The following is a 23,671-nucleotide window of genomic DNA, read 5'->3' as shown; positions in this document are numbered from 1 at the left end:
CTCTGTGTAGGCGGATGGACCCCATCGGCCCTTGAGATGTTCTTCCTGCCCTCAAGGCCCTGCCAATCTCTCTGCGTCCCACCCTGTGCTGTAGACAGAGCTGCTGAGTTGGGGAAGGGCTGCTTAGAGTACTGGCTCCATTCGGGCTGGGTGGAGAAGGGGAATTTTCTTCCAGAATACACAGGGGCTGGTTTCTTCCTGATCCTCAGGAGCAGAGGATATGGGGAGGGTGGGGGAGGCCACCACACTGCCGTGGTTTCTCCCGCCAAATTCCCCAGTCCTAGGAAAGATCCACAGAAAAAAAAAAACCCACAAAAATTTGAACGTCTGAGCTGGGGCTGTGATTGCAATGAAATTTTTGAAAAAGAAAGAAAAACAAAAAGGAGACAAAGAGATTTAGAAAACAACCCGAAGTCCCTATAGCCCTCAGCGGCCAGAATGGCCCAAGGCAGCAGCCACATGGGAGGGGGAGGGGGTCTTAAGGTGCTTTGCCTGTCATTGGGTCCCTGGGCCCCTGGGCCAGGGCTGGCTGTCCCTTCAGCCAGATTGGAATAACAGACTATTCAGCAAGGCCTCAGGCCCTACCGCACAAGGCCAGGCCGGGGTCCTTTCCTGTTAGCCCAGATTCCTGCCCATCCCCTCCTCCCAGACAGAGCTGAGCCCTCTCCTGTCACTCAGCTGACTGCAGTTGCTTCCTGCCAGGTCCCCAGGTCTCTCTGCCTCTAGATTTGTCCCCTGATCCCACCCTTCAGGAAATGGCAGGGTGAGGCACGGAGGAGGGATAGACCCTGGAGAGGACAGAGGAAGGCTGGTAGCCACTGCCTGCCATTCCTGGGGCATTAGCCACCCTCCAGCTCCTTCCCACCTAATCTGATCAGCAGGTCTTGGGGATGTGGGCGTTCACTGAGCTGGGGGCTTTAGAAGTATGGGAGATGACCAGCTGACAAATTTCATTCCACACTTATTTTGAGAGATGCAAAGAAATGTGCAAGTGGACAGGGCAGAAAGGAGCCACAGAGCCTTCCATGAAGGCCAAAGACTATCTAGGGGAGGAGGAGGGGGAAGTATCAGAGCCCAGCATAATAACAGTAAACTTTTATTCTTACATAGTGCTTTTTATGTGCCAGGTACTGTCCTAGGTATTTCCTAGGATTTATTTCCTCATTCCATCCTCCTCAATAGCAACCCAATGAAGTAAGTGCTCTCATTATTCCCATTAAGTGAGGTTAGGTAACCCGCTCCAAATCACACAGCTAGTGACTGTTGGGGTCGGATTCGAACACAAGAAATTCCCCTTTAACTCCAGTTGTGTGGGAAACAGGAGATAGAGCATAGCGCTGGGAGAAGGAACACAAGTCCCAGTTCCATTCAGTCCCCAAAGCTGCCCTTCATCCTCCCATCCCAGGGAGAACCCGACCAAGGAGCGCCCTCTCCTGGAGGAGGTGCTCCCGCATGCGTCACCGATCTGGTCGCCCACGCAAGTGACGCGAGCTAGGCTGGTGACGGAGAGCCCGCCCCGGCTCCGCCCACTGTCTCGCCCCGCCCCTCTCTGGCGCGTGAGAAACCCAATGGGAAGGCGAGGTGGAGGCTCCGCCCCGTCTCAGACTGGTGGGCGGCAGGACTGCGGCTACTGCGTGATTGGCAGCAACGCCGGCCTGTGAGCCCCGGGCGCCACGAAGAGCGTGAAACATGGCCGAGCTGGGTGCTGCCGCTGGTGCTGCTGCTGCTGGTGCTGACGCTGGCGCTGCTGCTGGCGGGGATGCTGGCGCTGGCGCTGGCGCAGGCTGCTACTGCCCCGAGAACCAGGCTGAGGACAGAGAGTCCAAGCTAGCCATGGAGGTGTTTGAGAAGCTGAAGGTGCTGCGGGCCCAGGGAACCACCCGGGGCGGCGGCGGCGGGGCCGGGCGGCGGGGCTGGCGGGCCTCCCGCGGAAGTCGGTGGCGCTGTGTGCACCGCCCCTATCTCCAGGCTGCGCTCCCGCTATTGGGAACGCCTTGAGGGGTGTATGCATCTGCTCCTTGGGTGGCCCCGGGCTTTCTTGCTGTCTCCACGGCCAGTGTCTGGTAGTTCTGGGCGCGCAAAGCAAGTGCAAGGACGGGGAGGGAACCGACCGTTGGTCTTGGGGGGGGGGGGGCTCCTGGGGAGACAGGCGGGCAGGGTCCATGCTCCATGCCAATCTGCGTCACAGGCCAATCTGCGTCACAGGCCAATGGTGGTAGTAGTGATGAAGCCCACTACACAAGGTTGGGTAGCTGTCCCTGGTTCCACTCTCCCGCCCTTCTCCTCCTCTCCTCCATCCTTCCCCTGTCCCCCTCCCTTGGCCCCTTCGCCTGTCCCCCGCCCCTCCCCCTTCTATTCTCTTCCCCTCCTCTCTGTCTCCCCTCCTCTATCCCCCTTTCCTAACCCTTCCCCCTGTCCTCCTCCCCTTCCCCCTTCCCCTCCACTAACCCCTCCCCTCTTCAATCCCCCTCCCTTCCCCCTTCCCCTATTCTCCTCCCCTCCTCTCTCTCCCTCTTCTCTACTCCCTCCTCCCCTCTTCTATCCCCCTCCCTTCCCCGCTTCCCCTATCCTCCTCCCCTCCTCTCTCTCCCTCTCCTCTACTCCCTCCTCCCCTCTTCTATCCCCCTCCCTTCCACTTCCCCCCTCCCCTCATTTTCACTTTCCCCCTCCACTCTTCTCTCTCTTCCCCTCCCTGACCCTCTCCTCTCCCATTATCCCCTCCCCTCCCCTTCCCTCTCCTCTCCTCTCCTCCTCCCCTCTCCTCCCCTCCCCTCCCCTCCTGGAGAGGCCCCGTAGGCCTCATCTCCCCTCCCTCCCCCCTGTCCATTTAGTCCCCTAGCCAGGAGCCTGCAATTGACGTCTCCACGGCCAGAATCTTGCTAAACCCCTACTTGCTACTAGGTCAAATAGCTATGGGAGCACAGAGAGGGGCGTATTTAATGGAAGTGGGGTGGCAGGCTGTCATAGATGGGGATGAGAATGAGGGGAAATTACCCCTGGACAAGATGGAGGGGAGGGGAGGACGCTGCAGGGTGCACACAGTGGGGGTGGGGGTGGACTGTGCCTGCAGGCAGTTGTCAGTGCTAACAAGCCTGGTGTGTGCCCGGTGGTGGCAGTGAACAGACGTGGAGGAGCAGCAAGGGCGTGAGCGCAGAGGTGCATTGCAGCCCCTCGTGGATTCTAGTTTCCTAAAGCTTCCCGGCTCTCCCTTTCCTTGCTTAGGACCTCCAATGCCCCTTAATCAAGGGTCTTCACATCAAACAACCGGAGACTGTGAAGCAACTGCTGTGTACTCCCTCGAAGTACCGCATGGATATCCTGCAGTGGATGTATACACGGTAATGGAGTGGCTCTGCTTCCCCCATTCCAGTGGCACACTCGCTGCCACTCAACCCACCTGAGGAGATGGGGTTTTGTTCTGTCCCTGGTTCCACTCTCCCGCCCCTCTCCTCCTCCCTCCCCCCTTCCCCTGTCCCTTCCCCCATGGGCTCTGTTCCCTACCCCAGATCACTGTGACCTCAGCTGCTGAGGTAAGAAGTGCCAGCTGTGGAGCCATGGTCAAATTTGGGGTGAAAATGCCCCCCCCCCACACACACACACCATTGCTTTGGGGAGTCTTCACCATTTGGCTGAAGTACTCAGCTTGGCTTCTGAGCATTCTTTTTCTTTTTTTTTTTTTTTTTGACTACTGATTTCCGGGCTGGCAGGGGCCTGAGAAATGATCTACTTACTTTAGTCCTTTTGTTTTCAGACTGGGAACCTGAGGGTCAGGCTGGAGTTGTACCTGCCTCGGGTCTTATCACTGAGGAGTGACAAGCAGGGCCAAGACCCCCTGTTTCCCAGTCCTTCAGGTCAAGGTGTGGCCTGGTGTATGTGCTTGGCACTGTGTAGGGGAAGCAAAGCCTGCCTTGATGGCAAGGGGAGAGATCTAGAAAGCCCCACAGAATGTCTCTTTCTTGGGAGCAGCAGCCCCTGAGCTGTCTTAATGTTCCAGTGGGGAAGACAGGCCCTGTGCTTTTGGGCATGAGCCCCAGGGATGCCCATGCATGGTTGGTACAGGCGTCTTTCATGAGGCCAGGCCTGGGCCTGCCCCTCTTCAGCCTGGCCTGTCTGCCTTTGCAGCTGCAGAAGACACCTGGGCAGGAACCTGGCAGTGGAGGATGGAGGGTCTAGCCTGCACCCAGCTGATGCCTGACGGGCCACAGGATGTCAGCAGGCCTGGCCCTGAGCTGGGTATCCTAGGGACAGCCAGGAGGAAGGCGGAGGCATTTTCATGCTTAAGTCTCTCCTGCTGCCTTGCAGGCGTGTCCCTCAGGTTCACCACAGACCTTGGCATACCCGCTCTCAACCTTTTGCTCTCGCTCACCTGTTCTCCCTCCTGGAAGTGCCCTTCAGGTCTCTGCATGTCGCACATACTCTGACACAGCCTTCAAAAACCCAGGTCACACATCTTATCTCCTTTTATTTTTTACTAGAGGCCCAGTGCACAAATTCATGCACCAGTGGGGTCCCTTGGCCTGGCCTGCCGGATCGTGCTGAAACTGGCTCTCCGACATCCCCTAAGGGGTCCCGGATTTGCGAGAGGGTGCAGGCCAGGCCGAGGGACCCCATCGGTGCAAGATCAGGGCCAGGGAGAGATACCAGAGGTTGGCCAGCTGGGGAGGGACCGCAGGAGGGCTCCAGGGCGTGTCCAGCCCATCTTGCTCAGTCCTCATCAGCTGGACCCCAGCAGCAAGCTAACCTACCGGTCAGAGCATCTACCCCCTTGTGGTCAGTGCACGTCATAGTGAGCGGTTGAGTGGCCTTAGCATATCATTAGCATATTATGCTTTGATTGGTTGAATGGCCGACCGGTCAACCAGACACTTAGCATATTAGGCTTTTATTATGTAGGATTATTAAAAAATTTTTAAAAAATTAATTTTAGAAGAAGTGAGAAAGAGAGAAACATCCACGTTAAGAGAGAAATACATCGATCCTCTGCCTCCTGCACACGCCCCGACCAGGGATCAAGCCTGCAACCTTTTGGTGCATGGGATGACGCTCCAACCCATTGAACCAGGGCACATCCTATCTCTTTTTTTTAAAGGTCTCCAGTTCCACCTGCTTGCGGTGGCTCAGTGGTTGAGCATCGACCTATGAGCCAGGAGGTCACGGTTCGATTCTGTGGTCAGGGCACATGCTCAGGTTGTGGGCTCAATCCCCAGTAGCGGGCGTGCAGGAGGCAGCTGATCAGTGATTCTCTCCCATCATGGGTGTTTCTATCTCTCTCTCTCTCCCTTTCCCTTCCTCTCTGAAATCAATAAAAATATATTTTTAAAAAAAGTCTCCAGTTTCCAAGGCAAAACATATCCTTTCTTCCCCTGGACACCCATAACCTTGGAGCACACTCCTGCCAGAGTCCTCAGCCTGTTGCTTTTGTCTTGCCTGCTGTCCTGTTGGGCTCTGCAAAGCACTGGGAGCTACTGGCGCAGGTACCAGGCAAGGCTCCCCCCATCAGCCCGGACTGCAGCAGTGTTGTGCTGACAAGAGGGCCCAGGGTCACATGCGCGTCTGTGCCATTCCGGGCGCCTCAGATTCAGATGGGTGCCCTCAAGGAGCTGGGGCTTCAGTGACTGCAAAAGGCCCAGGCACGAATCCCAGTATTGGGCACACCTCCGCCGTCTGAGTGCCACCGACATTGGCAGGGAGGAGGTGGCATTTGACCTGGGATGGAACAGGTGGTGGTAGGTGCTCATTTCCACAGGAGCAGGGAGTTGTGTGGGAGGGAGAGCCAGGTAGCAGCCGCCTGAATGGCAGCCCAGGGCAGCTCACTTGGAGCCTTGCAAACCACGTGAGGCCTTTGAACTTGGTGCTCTGTGCAGGAAGAGCCTGGGACCAGGGAAGTACCATACTGAAATTGGCATTTTGGCAAGGTGACTCGGCTTCTGTGGCAGATGGATTTGGAGGGGAGAGACCGGAGGCAGGGGGACCAATATGGAAGATGTAGCAACAGCTGCAGGGAAAGATGGCAGGCTGCTGGCTCAGAATGGCAGATGGCTCACGTGCCAGCCGTTGCCAGCCCTGGAGGGACCAGCGTCTTGTCCAGGAACCTGGGAGGGGAGAGAGAGTCCTGGGGATAGCCTGGGCTAGTGGGGGGGGGGTCTTGAGCTCCCTCCCAAGAGGAGGGAGGCCAAGGCTATGGCTTGGAGATCCTGGGGGAGGGAGCCCAGATCTGCCTGGCCAGAGGAAGCTGGGCACCGGTCGCTCTGCTGGCCAGAGAGGCATGGGGGCAGTCCACAGCTGCATTCCTCAGATGCTTTTAGTGCTTTTTTAAACGCAAGAAACGGAATCCTTTTAATGATCCCACGCTGGCAAAAGTGCTCTAGTCCTTTCAAGGGCCCAAAAAGAGGATTGGACAGAGTCCAGTCCCCTCTCCCCCACCCCCAGTTCATGTTGGCTTTCTTTGCACGTGGCTTTCCATTTCAGCCCTCATTTAGGGCCACCTTGTTCACCCCTCTCTTGGCAGAAGCTGGGAGCTGCACCCAGCATGGGGGGGGGGGGAGCTCAGCATGGCAGTTCTTGGTGGCCTAAACAGCCAGTTGAGCTGGCCCTCTGTGCAGGAGGGGAGCAGAGCCACAGGGTCCCCTGGGTGGATGAGTTCGTGGAATATGAGTTTCCTTGGCTCCCAAAGAGCTGTGCTTGCTTTCAAGGCTTTGAACGCTGTTCATTTCTGCCCCGCTCCCTGCTGCTCCAGGAAAATCGACTTTAATGAAAGCCCTTCCCGAGCAAGGTCATTTAGGCTTTTTCGGACTTGTTCCTTAGTGTGTTGAAGTGCTTTGCTGCGGTTCAGCCTGATGGACCGCTGGGCACTCGCCAGTGCTTGGTGCCTTGTGAGTGGGGACCTTGCCTGGCAAGCAGGCCCAGGGGCCAGCCTCCTAGCATTTCACATGGTGGGCGCTTTCTCCTGCCCTCTCTGCCCCTGCCTTTGGCAGAACGGGGATGGGGTGGGGCTGTGTTGCCTTAATGAGGTATGAAGACAGGTGCCGCTGAGCAGCTGAGGCTGCTGGGTCCAGCCCCCTCTCTACTGCAGTCCCAGGGGTCCCAGGCCCAGGCTTGGGGTGGCCCCACTAGCTCCCAGGGCCCCAGCAAGGTCAGGGCAGGTGTGGCCTGGGACACAGGCATTTCTAGGCATGGCCCCAGGGAAGGAGCAGTGAGCCCTCTCCCTGAAACAGCGTGATGAGAAGGCGCGGTCTCTAGGTATCTTGATGCTAGGGTAGGAAAGAGCCTCTTGTCTTTATGTAGGGAGGTCCCACCATGGCAACCGGTTCCTGGGGCTCACGCCATGGTCTCCTCACAGAGGAGACCCAGCGGGAGGCCTGAGCTGCGTGTCACTTGTGCTGCCTGCCAGGCACTGTGGCCCTGACTGCCTTTGGATGCGGTCTGTGTCTGGAAAGTGTTCTGTCCATCAGCTCGGCATCTTAAGGCAAGATGCTTTGAGTGGCCACTGTTTCATTTATCTGTGTGGTGTCATCGAAGCTGAGGCTCCACCACGCTAGGAGGGAGCAGCTGGAATTGCTGTCTCCCCACCCAGGAGGTGGGGTGTGTGAACCCAGAGTCCATAATACTAGGAGCCCTCAAATGGCTTAAAGCTGAGACCTGGAGTAGCTTAACCCCCCGGCCCCCTGCCGCTGATTAAAAAAACAACACTTTTTAAAATTATTGATTTCAGAGAGGAAGGGAGAGGGAGAGAGAAAAAACATCAATGATGAGAGAGAATCGTCGATTGGCTGCCTCCTGCACACACCTTCTGGGGATCGAACCTGCAACCCAGGATGTGCCCTGACTGGAATCAAACCACGATCTCTTGGTTCATGGGTCAGTGCTCAACCACTGAGCCACACCAGCCAGACAGTAATTCACTTTTTAGAGTTTGTATACGGCGGGGTCGTGAGGGTGCCTCAGCCCTGACTGGTTTTGCTCTTTACCTGCAGGGCCTGTCCCTCCTCGGCACCGGTTCTCAACCCAACAAGCAGGACCCCAGAAGAAGCGAAGATCCAAGGTGAGTGTGTGAGGGGAGTATGGAGTTGGGTGGTGGGATCCTGGGCAATTCTGAGCTTGTGCATGGCCTCCTTAGTGAGTTATGAATTTCCCATTGGACTGGTGTTTTCTTCTGGATGGTGTACACCCTGTGGATCTTGCTAGAATCTTCTAGAATCAGGCTTCCTCCCCCACTGATAACAGCAAATGGGTGAGCTACTCTCGTAGGGGCATGTGAATAAGACTAAGAACCTGTCACCCTGCCAGTCCATCCCCTGAGGCTCTGTGGGCAGAGACAGCGGTTCTTGCCAATGCCACTGATGGTTATGTCCCCGTGTCACTGGTGTGTGCACGTGAATACTACACCTGGTATTCATAGGAGCACACCAGGCAGCTGGGCCTGGGGGCTTGTCTTGTAACCACTTCTTTTCAATCCTTTCTTGGCAGAAACTGTCCGTAACCCAGTAATGGGCATTATTAGGTAAAGGGCACCCAATTGTGGTCCTCAGGGCGGCGGCTAACTCTTCATCTTCACAGTGATGTCTCCAAAAGTTGAAATTTCCACGGGCCTGCCTTTGGCCCAGCCACGCCAGGAGGGAGTAAACTGGGCCCTGGAGTCCTGATCCATGTCCCAGCCGGCACCGCCAAGTTAATTATCTGGGGGCAGTTGTCCCTGAGGCTCAGATAGGACAGAAGGACAGGACATTGTGTCTCGGAGCCTGCAAGGCTGATCTGGGCGCTGGCCTCCCCGACACTGTGTCTGCTACTTTCCTGCTGATAGGACCATGTCCAAGCCGGGTGAGCCTGGTCATCAGACAGCACTTACATTGTCTAACGCACATGCACGCACAGGTGCTAACCCCGGCCCACAGCCTTGACCTGGCCATTTCCGGCCTCAGTTTTCTCCTCTGTAAAGTGCGATGATAACCTCAGCCCTGCCCACTTAGTGGGAGTGTGCTGAGTGTCCAAGCAGGGGATAGACATGAGTGCTTGTCAAAGAGTGTCAATGGGAGAAACTGCGACAAAGAGGGGGATTAGAATCACCAATCCATCGGACAAGTCTTAGTGGAGCGCCCTGCACTGTTTTAGGTGCTGGCAGTGCGGCAAGAAGTTACACTGCTCTCACCTGGGAAGGTTCTCTGACCTCTGTCAGCTCCTCAGGCAGCTGTCTGGCTTCTGCGAGAAGCCAGAGGTCCCTATATGGAAGAGTTTTGGACATGACCCCTTATTTTTAGGTGAAGAAACTGATGCACAGAGAGGGGCAGTGACTGGGTGCAAGTCACACAGCAAGAGGCAGTCCTAGAATATATCCCAAGAAACTAGAAACACCAATCAGAAAGGATATATGCACCCCTATGTTCATAGCAGCACAATGCACCATAGCTAAGATTTGGAAACAGCCTAAATGCCCATCAGTATATGAGTGGATTAGAAAACTGTGGTACATCTACACAATGGAATACTGTGCTGTGGTAAAAAAGGAGTTCCTACCATTTTCAACAGCATGGATGGAGATGGAGAGCATTATGCTAAGTGAAATAAGCCAGGCAGAGAAAGATAAATATCACATGATCTCACTCATTTGTGGAATATAATGAACGGCATAGACGGATGAACAAGAACAGATCCAGAGACTGAGAAACGTCGATCAGAACCTCAAACCTCAGGGAAGGAGGGGTTCGGTGGGAGTAAGGGGGAGAGATCAACCAAGGGACTTGTGTGCATGCATATGAGCCTAATCAATGGACACAGACAACAGGTGGGTGGGGGGTAATGGGGGAATAAGGACACATATGTAAAAAATAAATAAATAAAAGAGGCAGTCCTAGCACCTAGGTGTGTGGTCCACCTGCTTCCTTATCCACCTGGGTCTTTCAGGCCTTGTGGTCACTGGACCTGCTGACACTGGAGCAGGAACACCCCTCCCAGAGAACTACTGGGAACCCTGCATATTTGTGCACCCCCTGGGTGCGTGATGTCCTCTCCTATTTGGGTGGGTATCTGCAGTAACAGAATCCTTGTGTTCCGACAGTGATGTTGTCAGTGAGCCGTGAGCTGATGCTGTCTGGGCCGGTTACCTCGGACATCCTGTTGGTAAGAGAGGGTGTTCCCACTCATCCCCACCCCTGCTCCCTAGCCCCCACCCCCAGGGCAGGAACCCATAGGATTCCTTGAGTAGAGCATAGCCATTGCTGAGGAGGCCGAGGCTTCTGATGATCAAAGGGACAGAGTGCATCTTGTACTCAGTCGATGACTTTCTACACACCAGCACTGTGGTAAGTACTTAACATGTCAGTAATTGTCACGCCCACCCTTGGCGGTAGTCCTTGTCTTGGGCCCATTTGACAGGAGGGGTGACAATTCACTTGAAGTTACCCAGTGACAAACCCAGGCCCATGATTCCTGAGCCCATGCATTTTCTCCACCCCCATCAGTCACTCCTGATTCAAAGAAAGAAACCCTGCCCTCTACTGTTAATATTTAAAATTTTTTTTGAAGTAATTATTTCCACATTTCGGCTATTATAAATAATGTTGCTGTGAATGTTCCTGTATACGTTTTTGACTAAAGACATGTTTTCGGTGCTCTGGGGTATACAGCTAGGAGGGGTATATGGCTAGGAGTTGCTAGGTCATATAGTAACTTGACTATTAACTTTTTAGGAACAGCCAAACTGTTTTCCAAAGTGGCTGCGCCATTGTTACATTCCCACCAGCAACGTGTGAGGTTCCAGTTTCTCCACATCCTCACCACACTTACTGTTGTCTTTTTGGTTCCAGCTATCCTGGTGGGTGCGAGGGCGATCTCATTGTGGTTTTAACTTGCATTTCCCTGATGACAAATGATGTTGAGCATCTTCGTGTGCTTATTTAAACTATAGATCTTTTTTTTGGGGGGGGGGAAAGGTCTTTGTTCAATTCCTTTGCCCACATTTAATTGTATTTTTTGTCTTTTTATTGTTGAGTTATAAGAGAATCATTGTCGAGAGAAAATCATTGATCGGCTGCTTCCTGCATGCCCTTCACTGGGCATGTGCTTTGACCCGGAATCCAACCGTGACCTCATGGTTCATGGGTCTTCGCTCAACTACTGAGCCACTCTAGCTGGACTAACTGTTTTTTTTTTTTTTTAAATTGATGTCCTTTATCAGGTTGAAGATGTTCCCTTCTATTCCTACATTGTTAAGTTTTTATCATGAAAGGGTGTTGAATTTTATAAATGCTTTTCTGTATCTACTGAGATGATAATGGGTTTTGTTCTTTGTTTTATTCTTCCTTTGTTTGTGATGCTCCAAGTTTCCTTCTGGTATCCTTTCACTTCCATCTGAAGAACTGCCTTCAGCAATTTTTTTATTTTTTATTATTATTATTTAAGTATATCTTTATTGATTTCAGAGAGGAAGGGAGAGGGAGAGAGAGATAGAAACATCAATGATGAGAGAGAATCATTAATTGGCTGCCTCCTGCACGCCCCACACTGGGGATCGACCCCGCAACCCAGGCATGGGTCCTGACCGGGAATCGAACTATGACCTTCTGGTTCATAGGTCGACGCTCAACCACTGAGCCCCTCAGGCCAGGCCCCTTCATTCTTGATAGATATTTTCACTAGGTACAGAATTTTGGGTTAGCAGTTCTTTCTCCGCAGGATCTGTTGAGAAATCTGCAGTCATTTGAATCATTTTCCCCTTTTGTGTCATGCATTGTTTTTCTCCCACTACTTTTACCATTGTTTTCTTTGTCATTACTTTTTTTAAAAAATCAATTTGATTATGTGTTTGTGGGAAGATTTCTTTGTGTTTGTCCTGTTTGGATTTTCTCAGCTTCACAAATCTGCAAGTTTGTGTCTTTTGCCATCCTGGAAAGTTTTATCTGTTTTCTCTCTGTTGCTCATATTAGATAGTTTCTGTTAATGTTTTCAAGTTCACTGACTCTTTCCTCCGTCCCTCCATTTTGCTGTTGAGTCATTCAGTGAGATTTTAATTTCACTTTTTCTATTTTTATGTTCTAAAGTTCCCATGTGTTTTTTTTAAATCTGGTTTTCTTGCTGATACTTTCTATTTTAACTTTTGTTTCAGGAGTGTTCATGATGACCTATTCAGCATTTTTATGATGACTACTTTAAATTTGTCACGTTACTCCAGCATCTGCATCATCTTGTCATTGATGTCAATTGTTTGTCTTTTCTCATTCAAGTAGAGATTTTTTGTGTGGTTTTCTTCATGTGCCAAGTAATTTTAGATTGTGTCCTGGACATTTTGACTATTACTTTGACTCTGGGTCTTAAATTTTATGGAGAATGTTTGTATTTTAGAAGGCACTTAACCTGGTTAGTTTAAACTGCCTGCTTCTCTGGCCTGTGGTCCCAGTGACAGCTCAGTTCCCACAGCCTTTGTGCCATTTGGGTCTGTTTTGTACGTGCGCCACCTGGTGGTTGGCCTGGGACCTGGGTGCTGGTTTCTCCCCTGGCTTAGTAATCAGTCTTCACAATGCTCATCAAGATCAGATCCACCCTCACATGGGATGGGGGGATAGGGTGAGCCCAGGCATTCATAAACAGATTTCTGGGGTCACTTTCCTGAGCTCTCCCCTCCCTGTCATCTCTTTTTTACTACCTGGTTCCCGGGGGAAGGGGCTCTCCTTTTGCGTCTTCAGCCGTAAATCACTCACGTCATGACTGCACCACAGCAGCAGGAGGACAGAGAGGAAGAAGCGGTAGCAGGATTTGGCCCCATAGCTCCACCGAATGGAGAGGAAGTTTCCCTGCCCCCAGAGGGTTGCCCCTGCTCTGCTGTTTTCTGCCCTCAGCCACTTTGGTCGCTGCTGCCACCCCCACCATCCTATTGCCAGAGGTCTGAGATCTGAGAGAACAAAGAAGAGGGAGCAAGAAAAGGCCAGGGATTTCTTCTGCTCTCTCTGCGCGTTAGGGGTTCTCTTTTCTGGAACTCTCTGTCTGTACCTCTGTGCTCTCTTCTGGGTTTGGGCTGGGCTGAGTGCAGGTTTGGGGAGAGCAGAGGAGAGAACACAGAAGTCACCATCTGAGTTGTAACTGGTTTCTGTGCCTCCCTACACTCTGGCATTTACCTTTCTGTGGCTGCAGACACCTTCTGTCCCACTCGGAGAGGTGGGCATTTCATGGGAGAGGAAGATGGCATGTGTTGATTTCAGAGAGGAAGGGAGAGGGAGAGAGAGAGAGAAACATCAGTGATGAGAGAGAATCATTGATCGGCTGCCTCCTGCACGCCCCACACTGGGGAATGAGCCCAAAACCCGAGCATGTGCCCTGACCGGGAATCGAACCATGACCTCCTGGTTCATGGTTGATGCTCAACCACTGAGCAACACTGGCCATGCAGTGCAAATGCTTTTTGGAGGGCTTTATAATAAGTGACCAGTGAGGCTGGCTGAGTGAATCATTCTAGTGTAGGGGTCCTCAAACTTTTTAAACAGGGGGCCAGTTCACTGTCCCTCAGACCTTTGGAAGGCCGGACTGTAGTTTAAAAAAAACTATGAACAAATTCCTATGCACACTGCACATATCTTATTTTGAAGTAAAAAAACAAAACGGCAAAAACACCCGCATGTGGCCCGCGGGCCGTAGTTTGAGGACGCCTGTTCTAGTGCATTCCTCAGAAGAGCAGGTGTGCAGGGCAGGGCAATGAGGAGCTTCAATGGAGTGGCAGGCCCAGCTTTTTGCCATCCTTGCTCACATGGCTCTCTGGAGTAGGCCAAGCCTCTCGGGTTGTAAGTGGGTCCTGGGGATTGGCTGCAAGCCTTCTCTTTCTGGGAGGAGGGAGGCTTTATACTTCCGAAGCCTTGAGCTCCTGGCTGGGCAGCTGCCTGCCAGGAATCCCAGCCACCTGTAGGACAGGGGGCTAACTCAGCTGCTGCTCGGGGACCCTGGCTAGAAGGCTGGCTGCGTGCCGCCTGCCAGGGACAAGTCCTTCATCTGCCTGTGAGGAGGAGCAGGGTTGGTGCAGGCCATCTCCAGGGCCCCATCTTGTTGTGCCATCAGCTTGGTCGTTCCTGGCTGGGGAGGGTGATCTGCTGAGGTGATCTGGGGAGGGTTCCTGGCTGGGGAGGGTGATCCTCCTGGAGCTGTGCCTGAGGAACAGGCCACCATCAGGTCCCTGTGAGCTGTGTTCTGCCTTCAGCAGGCCCTCCTGCCCCCTGCGCGCCCACCCAAGAAGCCGCACTGTTGGATGCAGAATGAGCACACACTCCCAATATGTTTCCACAGCACTTGTCACTGCCAGAGTGGTCCCAGGCGTTACTGCAGCCCAGGGCTGGGCGTGAACAGGGAGTGCTCTGTGAGAGCAGCCCCTGAGGCTAAGGTCCCCGAGCCAGTCCACGATGTTGCCGGGCGGGGACCACAGAGCTGGGGGCTCAGGCTTCTCTTTCCCACTAGCTACAGCAGGGTGGGGTGTGCAGCGGGGGCACCCAGCATTGCCTTGTCAGTGAGCGCATGCGGTGTTTCCTGCCCAGGGCCGGGGCGGCACCCTGGAGCAGCTGCGCCTCATAGAAGAGCTGTTGGACGCAGTCCGGAGCATGGCCACCGGATGCCTCATCATGTCCAGGTAAAGTCTCGGAACAGGCCCTCCACGGAATGGCCAGCAGGTGTCCTTGGTTCTTCAGCTGGAGCTGGTAGGCCGGGGACCTGCTGGGCACCTGGGCACATCTCTAGCTGGGGTTTCACTCCTCGCCCTGGCGGCCGCAGGTGCATACTGGCCCAGGTCCCGGGCTGTCAGGGTGAAAGGGGTTGGGCCTGCTGAGGGGAGGGTGTGCTCAGGCTGTCCCTGCTGGTGGGGGTGGGGGGGGCGGCTCTTGAGGGCATGGGGCTCAGCTCCGGCTACCAAAGCAGGTGGGGACTGGAGGAGACCCCTTCTCTTGGCCTCTCCGCCAGCTCTTGTGTGGCCTCTTGGGTTTCCCTCATGGGACCTCAAAAGGCTGCCAGCACAGTCCCCGGATGCTCCGGCTAGTGACTGCGGCCCTGTGCTTTCTCTGTAGTGTGGAGAGGCAGTTCAAGGAGACCAGGGAGGAGAACGAGAAGCTACTGGGGAACCTCTTCTCCAGCCCCCATCTGCGCAGTCTCCTGAGACCTGACTGTAAAGCACGCGTGAACACGCATGTTTATGACAGCAAGAGGTATGGGCCCTGCATGGTTCTGTGATCTCAGACACTCTTCCTTCCACGTGTGGCCTGCGACGGAAGTGTCTCCCCCCTTCTCTTCCTGCAGGAAGGTGAATGAGGACAAGACTGTGCTAGTGATGGTCAAGCAGCTGCAGGAGAGCGTGGACAAGCTGGAGGTCCTGCGGGCGGAGGTGAGAGTGCTGGCTCCTAGGGCCTAAGGCACCCTATCTTTACCATGAGCTTAGGTGTAAGGCTTAAGTGAGGTAGCGTGTGCCTAGGTCCTGATGGGCTAGAATGCAGTGGTTTCTCGGCTCACGTGAAGGGGAGAGACAGACAAGCTCTGGGCAGGAGCTGGGAGGCTTCCTGTCAGATTCAAAGGGTTGGCCTCAGGTGAGCTGCACACCAGGCCCTGAGCTGCCTTGCGTGCAACCCTCCCAGCAGTCCTTGGCCTGGCTTCCTTGTTCCCCTGAGGAGGGGACTGACGCCCACCCAGGCCACAGTGGCAGGGCTGAGGCCAGAAGCCAGTCAGCCTTGCTCGAAAGCAAGTTGTTCTTTTCCGCCTCTGGTCTTTGGAAGCCTGGGGTGGCCCCTGCTGGGTGGAAGGGACCTGGTGCCCCATGCGCAGGTCGGGCAACCCCAAGGGACCCCCTCTCTCTGGCTTTGTGCAGCACAAGAAAGCGGTTGGTGTAGGCAGTGCCGAAGCTGGCATTCTGGAGCAGAAGCTGCGCCTGGTCATCTCTGACTTCCACCAGCTCGTCCTGGCTTTCCTGCAAGTGTACGACAAAGAGCTGAGCGAGTGCTGCAACTTGGATTGCCCCTTCATCCACCCGCTCGGCCCCATCATTGAAACCGTGTGCAGGACTCTGATTTCGTGCCGCAAAGTAAGAACCACCCTCTCCTCTCCCACTGGAGGCCCTAGCCAGGGACCCTGGGGCTGGGACAGAGGGCTGGGCGGGGCTGGGCCCAGGCTCCCTGTGAGCAAGTAGCACAACTGGGTTCTGGGCTCTGCCCTCAGCCTGGGTCCTTCGGTGGGTTGGGACAGGAGATTCTCTTGGTGCCGTGGAGGGGATGAAGGTTAAACTGATGGCCCCTTGAGGGCCTCGCTACACTTCAGGGGGTGTTACCTGAGCCAAGACCCTGGGCCTGGAGGCGGTGCGCTGCCTGCACTGGGTGCTCATTGCCTGTGACACTCTTGCTCTTTCACTGGGATTTTGATTGTGGGCATTGGTGCGTATCTTTCTTCTTTGAAAGCATGATCTTAGTGGCTGCAGAGTATTTCGTTCCAGTTCCTGTCCCTGTATTGGTCTCATTCTTGCCTTCACGATACACCCAAATGTATCCTGGCCTGTTCTTGTGTGTCTGACGAGGAACTGTGCCCTACAGCCACATGCTTCCTGTTTGTGCCCTTGACTCAGCTCGGAGAAACAGGAGAAAGTGGTCTCACGCTGCTGAGCCAGCTATGTGAATATTTACTCATTAAGTTTGACATTTCAGAGCCCCAGAGCCGACCTAAATGCAGGCTTTGGTTATGATGGTGAGCCCAGTTGCCATTTGTGGAAGTCTGACCTTGGCTCAGGGCTTCTACAACATTTGTCTTAGTTATGTAATGGAAATACTCCTGTCCTCTCCCATCAGAAAGGCCCTTTGATTTGGGGGCAACGGTTCCCCAACGTGGGATATATTCCCACCGTTGCCATTGGCTTGGTTTGGCTACCAGTGTGGGATGGGGCACCTGCTAGTGTGGCGTCCCCGCTGGGCTAGGAAGAAGGAAGTTAGATTGCAGAACTCTGATGGGTGAGTCTCCAGGTAGCTGGAAGTCCTACTGTCACCCATGGGTGTCCTTGGGGGTGAATGTCACATGCTTGAGGGCCTCGGGAGGAGCACACGCTGAACGTGAACCTGGGTGGGAAGCAAGAGATGCCTTCTGGGGGTCAGACCACAGCACTTAATGCCCACACGTTTCCCTCCCTCTCAGCTGTTGAAAGCAGTGTTGGACGTCACTGAAACCTCGGCAAATGCTGTTGACACCGCGGAGAAGCAGCAGGAGGGTGGGCAGAGCTACGGTGCCAGCGTGGCGATGAGTCTGGGTACGTGGTCACCACTGTATGTAGCTGCAGTCTCGGACAGGGCTGTCCCAGTGCACCTTGGCTTAGCACCTGCCTCATGCCAGGGTTCCTCTTGTGCTCACCCAGTATTTGGGGAACATTTGGGGACTGGCCCCTTCTGCTTTCGACAGATTATAAAATCAGAACATTAAATTATAGAAATGACGTGCAGAGGTAAAATAAAAGACGTGCAGAGGTAAAATAAAAACAATGCAATAACCTGGCCCAGAGATAGACCAAATATTTTGGTCTAGTTCTCTCTGTTCCTTTTTTTAAAATACATTTTTCTTGATTTCAGAGAGGAAGGGAGAAAGAGATAGGAACATCAATGATGAGAGAACCATTGATTGGCTGCCTCCTGCATGCCCCCTCATTGGGGATTGAGCCCACAACCTGGGCATGTGCCCTGACCGGCAATCGAACTGTGACCTCCTGGTTCATAGGCCAACACTCAACCACTGAGCCACACTAGCTGTGCTTCTTCCATTCTTTTTCCTCTCATTTTTTTATTTCTTTGTATAAGTGAAGTGTGATAACAACATGTGTACTTTTATATTATTACTAGAGGCCCAGTGCACAAAATTCATGCACAGATAGGGTCCCTAGGCCTGGCCAGTGATCAGAGCCAATCGGGGCCTTCCTGCTGCTGGCTTCATTCCGCACCGCCCCCTGGTGGTCAGTGCATGTCATAGCAAGTGGATTGAACTCCTGGTCTCCCATGGAACTCCCAAGGGGACACTTTGCATATTAGCCTTTTATATATATATATATAGATGTTCTTTCCCTTGGACCTCATTATAAGCATTTTCCCATGTTCTCAAAGTAGCATTTTTAATTATCAAACACTGTTCCACTCAGCCATTTGCTATAATTTGCTTACCATCTTCTGTTACTGAGCCTGTAGGTCACTTTCAGGTTTTGAGTGTAATTCCTAATACTGTTGCAGGGTTTGTAATAGTGTAAGATGAAAACAAGGTGAAGCTTTGCCATTGGGTAGCACTCCAGTAGATAATGGTCTACATGGTGAAGTAGTGTTCATTATTTCAAAGGTTGGTGATGGCACTTTGAGGAAATGCATATTATAGAATGCTGAAGGGAAAATGCAGGGTAAAAAGGAAATGCACTAGATGACCTCACCTTTCTAAAGGAAAACAGTATATCCCTAGCTGGTTTGGCTCAGTGGATAGAGCATGGTCAACAAACTCATTAGTCAACAGAGCCAAATATCAACAGTACAACGATTGAAATTTCTTTTGAGAGCCAAAATTTTTAAACTTCTTCTAATGCCACTTCTTCAAAACAGACTCGCCCAGACCGTGGTATTTTGTGGAAGAGCCACACTCAAGGGGCCAAAAAGCCGCAGTTTGCTGACCATGGGAATAGAGCATCGGGCTGTGGACTGAAGGGTCCTGGGTTTGATTCCGATCAAGGGCACATGCCCAGGTTGTGGGCTTGATCCCCAGTGTGGGGCATGCAGGAGGTAGCCGATCAATGATTCTCTCTCATCATTGATGTTTCTATCTCTCTATCCCTCTCCCTTTCTCTTTGAAACCAATAAAAATACTTAACAAACAAAATAAATAAAGGAAAACAATATAAAAGAACCCCTCGCAGAAAATGGGCCAGAATGTAAACATTGTTTTCTCCCTGTACGAATCAGAGGTAATTTAGTTTAATTTGTTTCTTTTTCCTGCTTTGTAGTCTTCATACATTCCCCCAATAAACACATATTACTTAGGTAATTCCCCCATTGTCAATCTTTTAAAAAGAATGCAGCTGCCCAGATGGTGTGGCTCAGTGGTTAAGCATCAACCTATGAACCAGGATGTCATGGTTTGATTCCCAGTCAGGGCACATGTCCAGGTTGTGGGCTCGATCCCCAGTAGGGGGAATGCTGAGGCAGCTGATCAATGATTCTCTCTCATCATTGATGTTTCTCTCTCCCCCTCTCTCTCCCTCTCTGAAATCAACAAAAATATATTTAAAAAATAAAAAGGGTGCAGCGAACATGTTTATACATAAAAGGTGGGTCCCCACTTTCAATTATGTCCTTAGGATGGGGTTCCTGAGGTCATGGTGGAGATTCTCGACTCATCACCATTTGCAAGGCCAAGCAGTCTCCATCTTGCTGTATCCTCACCAGCACTGGATTTGATCTTTCCTGGCATGTCCACTGCTGGATAGGGGCAAAAATGTAGCTTAATTTAGTTTCAATTAAATATATTTTTTTCTGAGTGAGTTTATCTTTTTTATTTTAGAAATATACATTGAGGAGACTTTTTCTCTGGTAAGAAATATAGCCTTTAGGGAGGAGTCTCAACTCCTAGGGATAGAAACATTAAATAGTTGGATATTTTCCCTGTGCAACCCCCCCCCCTTATTCCATTTTTAAGGATTTTAAAGCGAATACTGTGTAACCATGACCCAGGTTGAGAACTAGAACATGCATAGCGGCCACGAAACCCCTCACATGCTTCTTCCTGCCTACAGCTAACCACCGTCCTGACTTGGTGATGATTGTGTGTCTGTTGCTCTTACGGACGCCCCTTGTACACTTCCTCCTCTTGTTTTCCAGATTCTCTTGGTCTTGGGCTTTTGACAGTTGGATTAGAATATGTCTCGGTGTGGATTGCTTTGAGTTTACCCCTTTTGGAGTGTTTTTGAGCTTCCTGGATGTGCGGCTTCATGTTTTTTGTTAACACCCGCCCGGACAGTTGACAGTTCTTTCTTCTCCTTCACGTCCTCTTTGAGCCTCAGGGCCCTGAGCCAGATGTGATCACTGAGGGCCCTCTCAGGCCTTTCCTGGGCATCTGCACAGCCTTGGGCCTGCATAGCTTTTAAGGTTCCCTTGTGGGCATCTCGTTCCCCCAGCCTCTCCTCTCACGCTTTCTGCTTAGTCTATGGTTGGTCCCAACTCTTATCCATCACCTCAGGCAGCAGGTACTAAATCATGGGCCCATAGCCGTTTCCCCCCAGTGTACCCCCAAGGAGAGGTTTTAGGCTGCATAGCCTCTGGGCCCTCCCTTTGAAGGCTGTCTTTGCATGAACTCTCTAGCTAGCCCTCTCCTCAGGCTGCCAGTCTTTCCCCGCTCTTGGCTTGGGCACAGACACTTGCCATATGTATACCGGGCACTCAGATCTCTCTCTTCTTTTGGACTGAACTGCAACAGAATCCTCCATTTTCAAATATATCCTAACATTTATCCTAAGCACCACTATCACTATGACTCTCGTCCCCAGTGCGTGTAATTGCTGTTAATAAATTACAGTCCATGCTGTCATTAATGTAATGGTGATCATTAGTCTTCTGCACTGTGTGCCATCTCAGCCGTGGTCACGGGACTGGTGGCAAGTTTTACCTTTTACTTTTCTTTTATTTTTTAAATATATTTTTATTGATTTCAGAGAGGAAGGGAGAGGGAGGGAGAAAGATAGAAACATCAATGATGAGAGAGAATCATTAATCGGCTGCCTCCTGCACGCCCCCCACTGGGGATCAAGCCCACAACCTGGGCATGTGCCCTTGACTGGAATTGAACCCGGGACCCTTCAGTCCACAGGCTGACACTCTATCCACTGAGCCAAACCGGCTAGGGCAAGTTTTACCTTTTACATAGGCACCCTTTTTGTCTAAGATGTGTGAGCCCCACACTCACCCTCACCATAACCCTCTGTGCTTTCTTGGGTGGTGCTGCCTTACACGTGGAGGGCCTACTGCATGTCCAAGTTCAGTTCCTGATTTTGTTTGAAAGGAGTTCTTGGGCTGTAGACACCCCAGAGGCACAGTCCATGCCAAGAGCCGGTCAGAATGGCCTGTGCATTTCCCCTGTTCCCACCTGTGTGTGTGTGCTACTTCCCCTCCCAGTATAAGAAGCTGGGCCACCAATCTGGGTGCCAGTAGGCTGATTATGTTGGTTGCTTGTCCCATCGTCATTCACCAGTCACCATCTCCATTGGGTGGACCTGAGGCCCCATTTGGCTTCCCAGGCCTCTAGAGTCCCCAGTGCCTGCCATGAAAATGTCAATGCACTTTGAAAACAAAGCATCCCTGTCTGTGCTGGGAGTGAGGGAGGGAGTTGACGGCACCAGCATAGAGAGATCGAGACCGTAGCAGCTTTCTGGAAGCTAGAAAGTGGATGGGAGCAATTTGATGGATGCAGGGGGTGGAGAAAACCACAGCCCGAAGGCCAGCCTGAAGCAGCATTGGGGGTGTGTGTGTGCCTGGTGCCCCACACCCCTGGCGAGGGGGCATTGGCAAGTAGGCCGGAAGCAGAGGGCGAAAGCCAAGCAGGTCTTTACAGGTTGGTGCTCCCAGTGAAATGGACCCTATTGAAATGAATGAATGGTAAACCCCAGGCAGCAGCCCAGGTGAAGTCCACCTGTTTCTGGCCTCTGAGGGTCCATGGCATGGGCTGACCCCCGTCTGCTCCTGCTGCTCCGCCCCCACAGAGCTCCTTTGGTGGAGGGCAGACCTTGCAGGGAATAGAGACTCCAGCAGAACACAGCAGGGCCAGCACCATGAAAGACAGAAGACCTGGAAAGCCGGGCTAATGGATCTTTCCGAGAAATGAACTCGCATACTCAATACAGCAGGTCCTCGAACAATGTCCTTTTGTTAGAATATTGATGAGATGCTATTTTATCCCTTAGCCTATGGTAGAATTGGTTTCATTATACGTTGTTTTACTAGAGTCCCAGAACGTATTGACAACATTAAGTGAAGCCTTATATCATGTCCAAATGAACAGCAAAGTGCAAAAAAAAACCAAACAAACAAGCAAACACTCCTGCAAGTTAAAAAGGCTTGCCAGGGTGTCGAAAAGTCAACAGAAAGGTAGACAACAAAATGAGGCAACAAATGTCTAAGAGTAGAAAGAAAACAGAGAAAGAAAATGAAGACAGAAGTAATGCAGAGGCCCGATCCAGGTGGCTAGCAAGCTCTCCAGAGAAAGAGAGGAAGGAACATGGAGGGTGGAGGAGACAGTGGGAGGTGGAGGATACCAGTGAAGCAACAGGCGCACAGAGCTGAGGGGGTGAGTCTCCAGTTTCCAAGCCTAGAACAGGTGAAACCAAAGAGATGTGCCCAGGCCCACCAGCCTTCTGAAGTCCAGAGTAGTAGGGATGCAGGGCTGGGGCACAAAGCTTCCAGAGAGAAAGCCTGCGGCCTCCAGAGAGCTTGGGGCTTCCGGCCTGGGATCTGAGACCCAGCCAAGCTCAGCCAACACAGGGCCGGGTAGTGACTCGAGTCTGGGACAAAGGGGAGACATGTTAACTGATTTATCAACTAGGGTGGGGGCAGCCTGAGAGAGCAATGGGCTAGAGCCGCGGTCGCCAACCTTTTGGACCTCATAGACCACCAGTGAGTGGTCCACAGACCACCAGTTGGCGACCGCTGGGCTAGAGGGTCTAGAGGTTGGGAAAACCTAAGGATCCCATGAAGGCAGATGATACCCAAGGTGACTTAGGAAGAGCCCATCTGTGGAGCAATGTGATCGCAACAGGAAGAGTGTTATGGTGACCCCAGTGAGAGCGTCAGTGTCAAGTGGGGAGGGTGTTCGGGACCCATCTGGGGTGGGCCAAGCTTGGTCCCAGCTCTGCCAGGAGTCTGCCTGCTCTAGCTTCTCCCTGAGGCCAGTCACCTTGAGGCACACCCCATGATTCCTGAGCTTCAGAGTCACCCTTGGGACGGGCAGGACTAAATGCCAATTAACTGCCTTGCCATGTGGATGGGTGAGGAGGCAGGGAAGCAAGTTGGTGGAGGAAAGAAGAGGTGTGTATTTAAGTTAAGGCACCACCGCCAGGGATACCCCCATACTCAGCGTGGGGGAGAGGAGCGAGCTCAAGTCCCCCCATTCCATGCCCAGTGGTCATCTGACGTTGGTACCTTGAGAGGCAGATGCATGTTGTGGCAGTGTCCCCCACCCCTGAAGGCAAAGCAGCAGGTCACCACTAAGGACCATGTCATTTGATTTGTGTTTCGAGTCACACCAACCTGTCCCACCCCCCTTCCATCCGCGTGGCCCTCACTGCTCTCCAGCCCCTTCAACGACGACTGGTTCAGCTGTTTCTGGTTCACTGTGGGAACCAGCCCCAGCCCCCCACCTCGACTCCGCCCCGGCCGTAAGCCCTTTGATGGCCATGGGAGGCGCTGGACTCACTATGTGGTTTGTATTTTTCTTTGCTCTGCAGCCGCCAAAATGGAAGAACTAATCCAGAAGTATAAGCTCTTCAGTGTGAGTCTGAAAAAGAGACTCGAAGAAGGCTTCGACCTGGAAGTTATACTCTGAAGAGCCAGGCAGCCGGGGTGATCGGGGTGACCGAGCCATCGGCAGGGGAAGCAGTTATAACCCTCATGTTCTCCAGGCAAAGCCTCCAAATGCATGGGCCTTCAGCTCCTTGTGCGGGTGGGGGGCGGGA

The 23,671-nt window shown here is 52.7% G+C and overlaps 1 protein-coding gene across 1 annotated transcript; it reads left to right on the top strand.

Annotated features, from left to right (window-relative positions):
• The first annotated feature begins 1,632 nt into the window (after positions 1 to 1,632).
• HAUS7 (HAUS augmin like complex subunit 7) lies at positions 1,633 to 23,653 on the top strand. The gene is made up of 10 exons (XM_079765437.1): positions 1,633 to 1,857; positions 3,223 to 3,338; positions 7,974 to 8,041; positions 10,052 to 10,113; positions 14,505 to 14,596; positions 15,027 to 15,164; positions 15,256 to 15,340; positions 15,818 to 16,030; positions 17,125 to 17,236; positions 23,444 to 23,653. The coding sequence occupies exons 1-10, from the start codon at positions 1,690 to 1,692 to the stop codon at positions 23,539 to 23,541; spliced, it is 1,152 nt and encodes a 383-aa protein (XP_079621563.1). The 5' UTR covers positions 1,633 to 1,689; the 3' UTR covers positions 23,542 to 23,653.
• The last annotated feature ends 18 nt before the right edge of the window (positions 23,654 to 23,671 follow it).

This window comes from Cnephaeus nilssonii, assembly GCF_951640355.1.
Source record: "Cnephaeus nilssonii genome assembly, chromosome: X".
Lineage (NCBI taxonomy): Eukaryota > Metazoa > Chordata > Mammalia > Chiroptera > Vespertilionidae > Cnephaeus > Cnephaeus nilssonii.
The sequence above is the reverse complement of the archived record's forward strand: the minus strand, read 5'-3'. Positions and strand labels throughout refer to the sequence as shown.

Bases quoted from the DNA above. Each gene is read 5' to 3' on its own strand.
- HAUS7 (XM_079765437.1), top strand. From the start codon at position 1,690: ATGGCCGAGCTGGGTGCTGCCGCTGGTGCTGCTGCTGCTGGTGCTGAC. The intron at 8,042-10,051 runs GTGAGTGTGTGA...GTGTTCCGACAG, and splicing joins AGAAGAAGCGAAGATCCAAG to TGATGTTGTCAGTGAGCCGT. The intron at 15,165-15,255 runs GTATGGGCCCTG...CTCTTCCTGCAG, and splicing joins CATGTTTATGACAGCAAGAG to GAAGGTGAATGAGGACAAGA.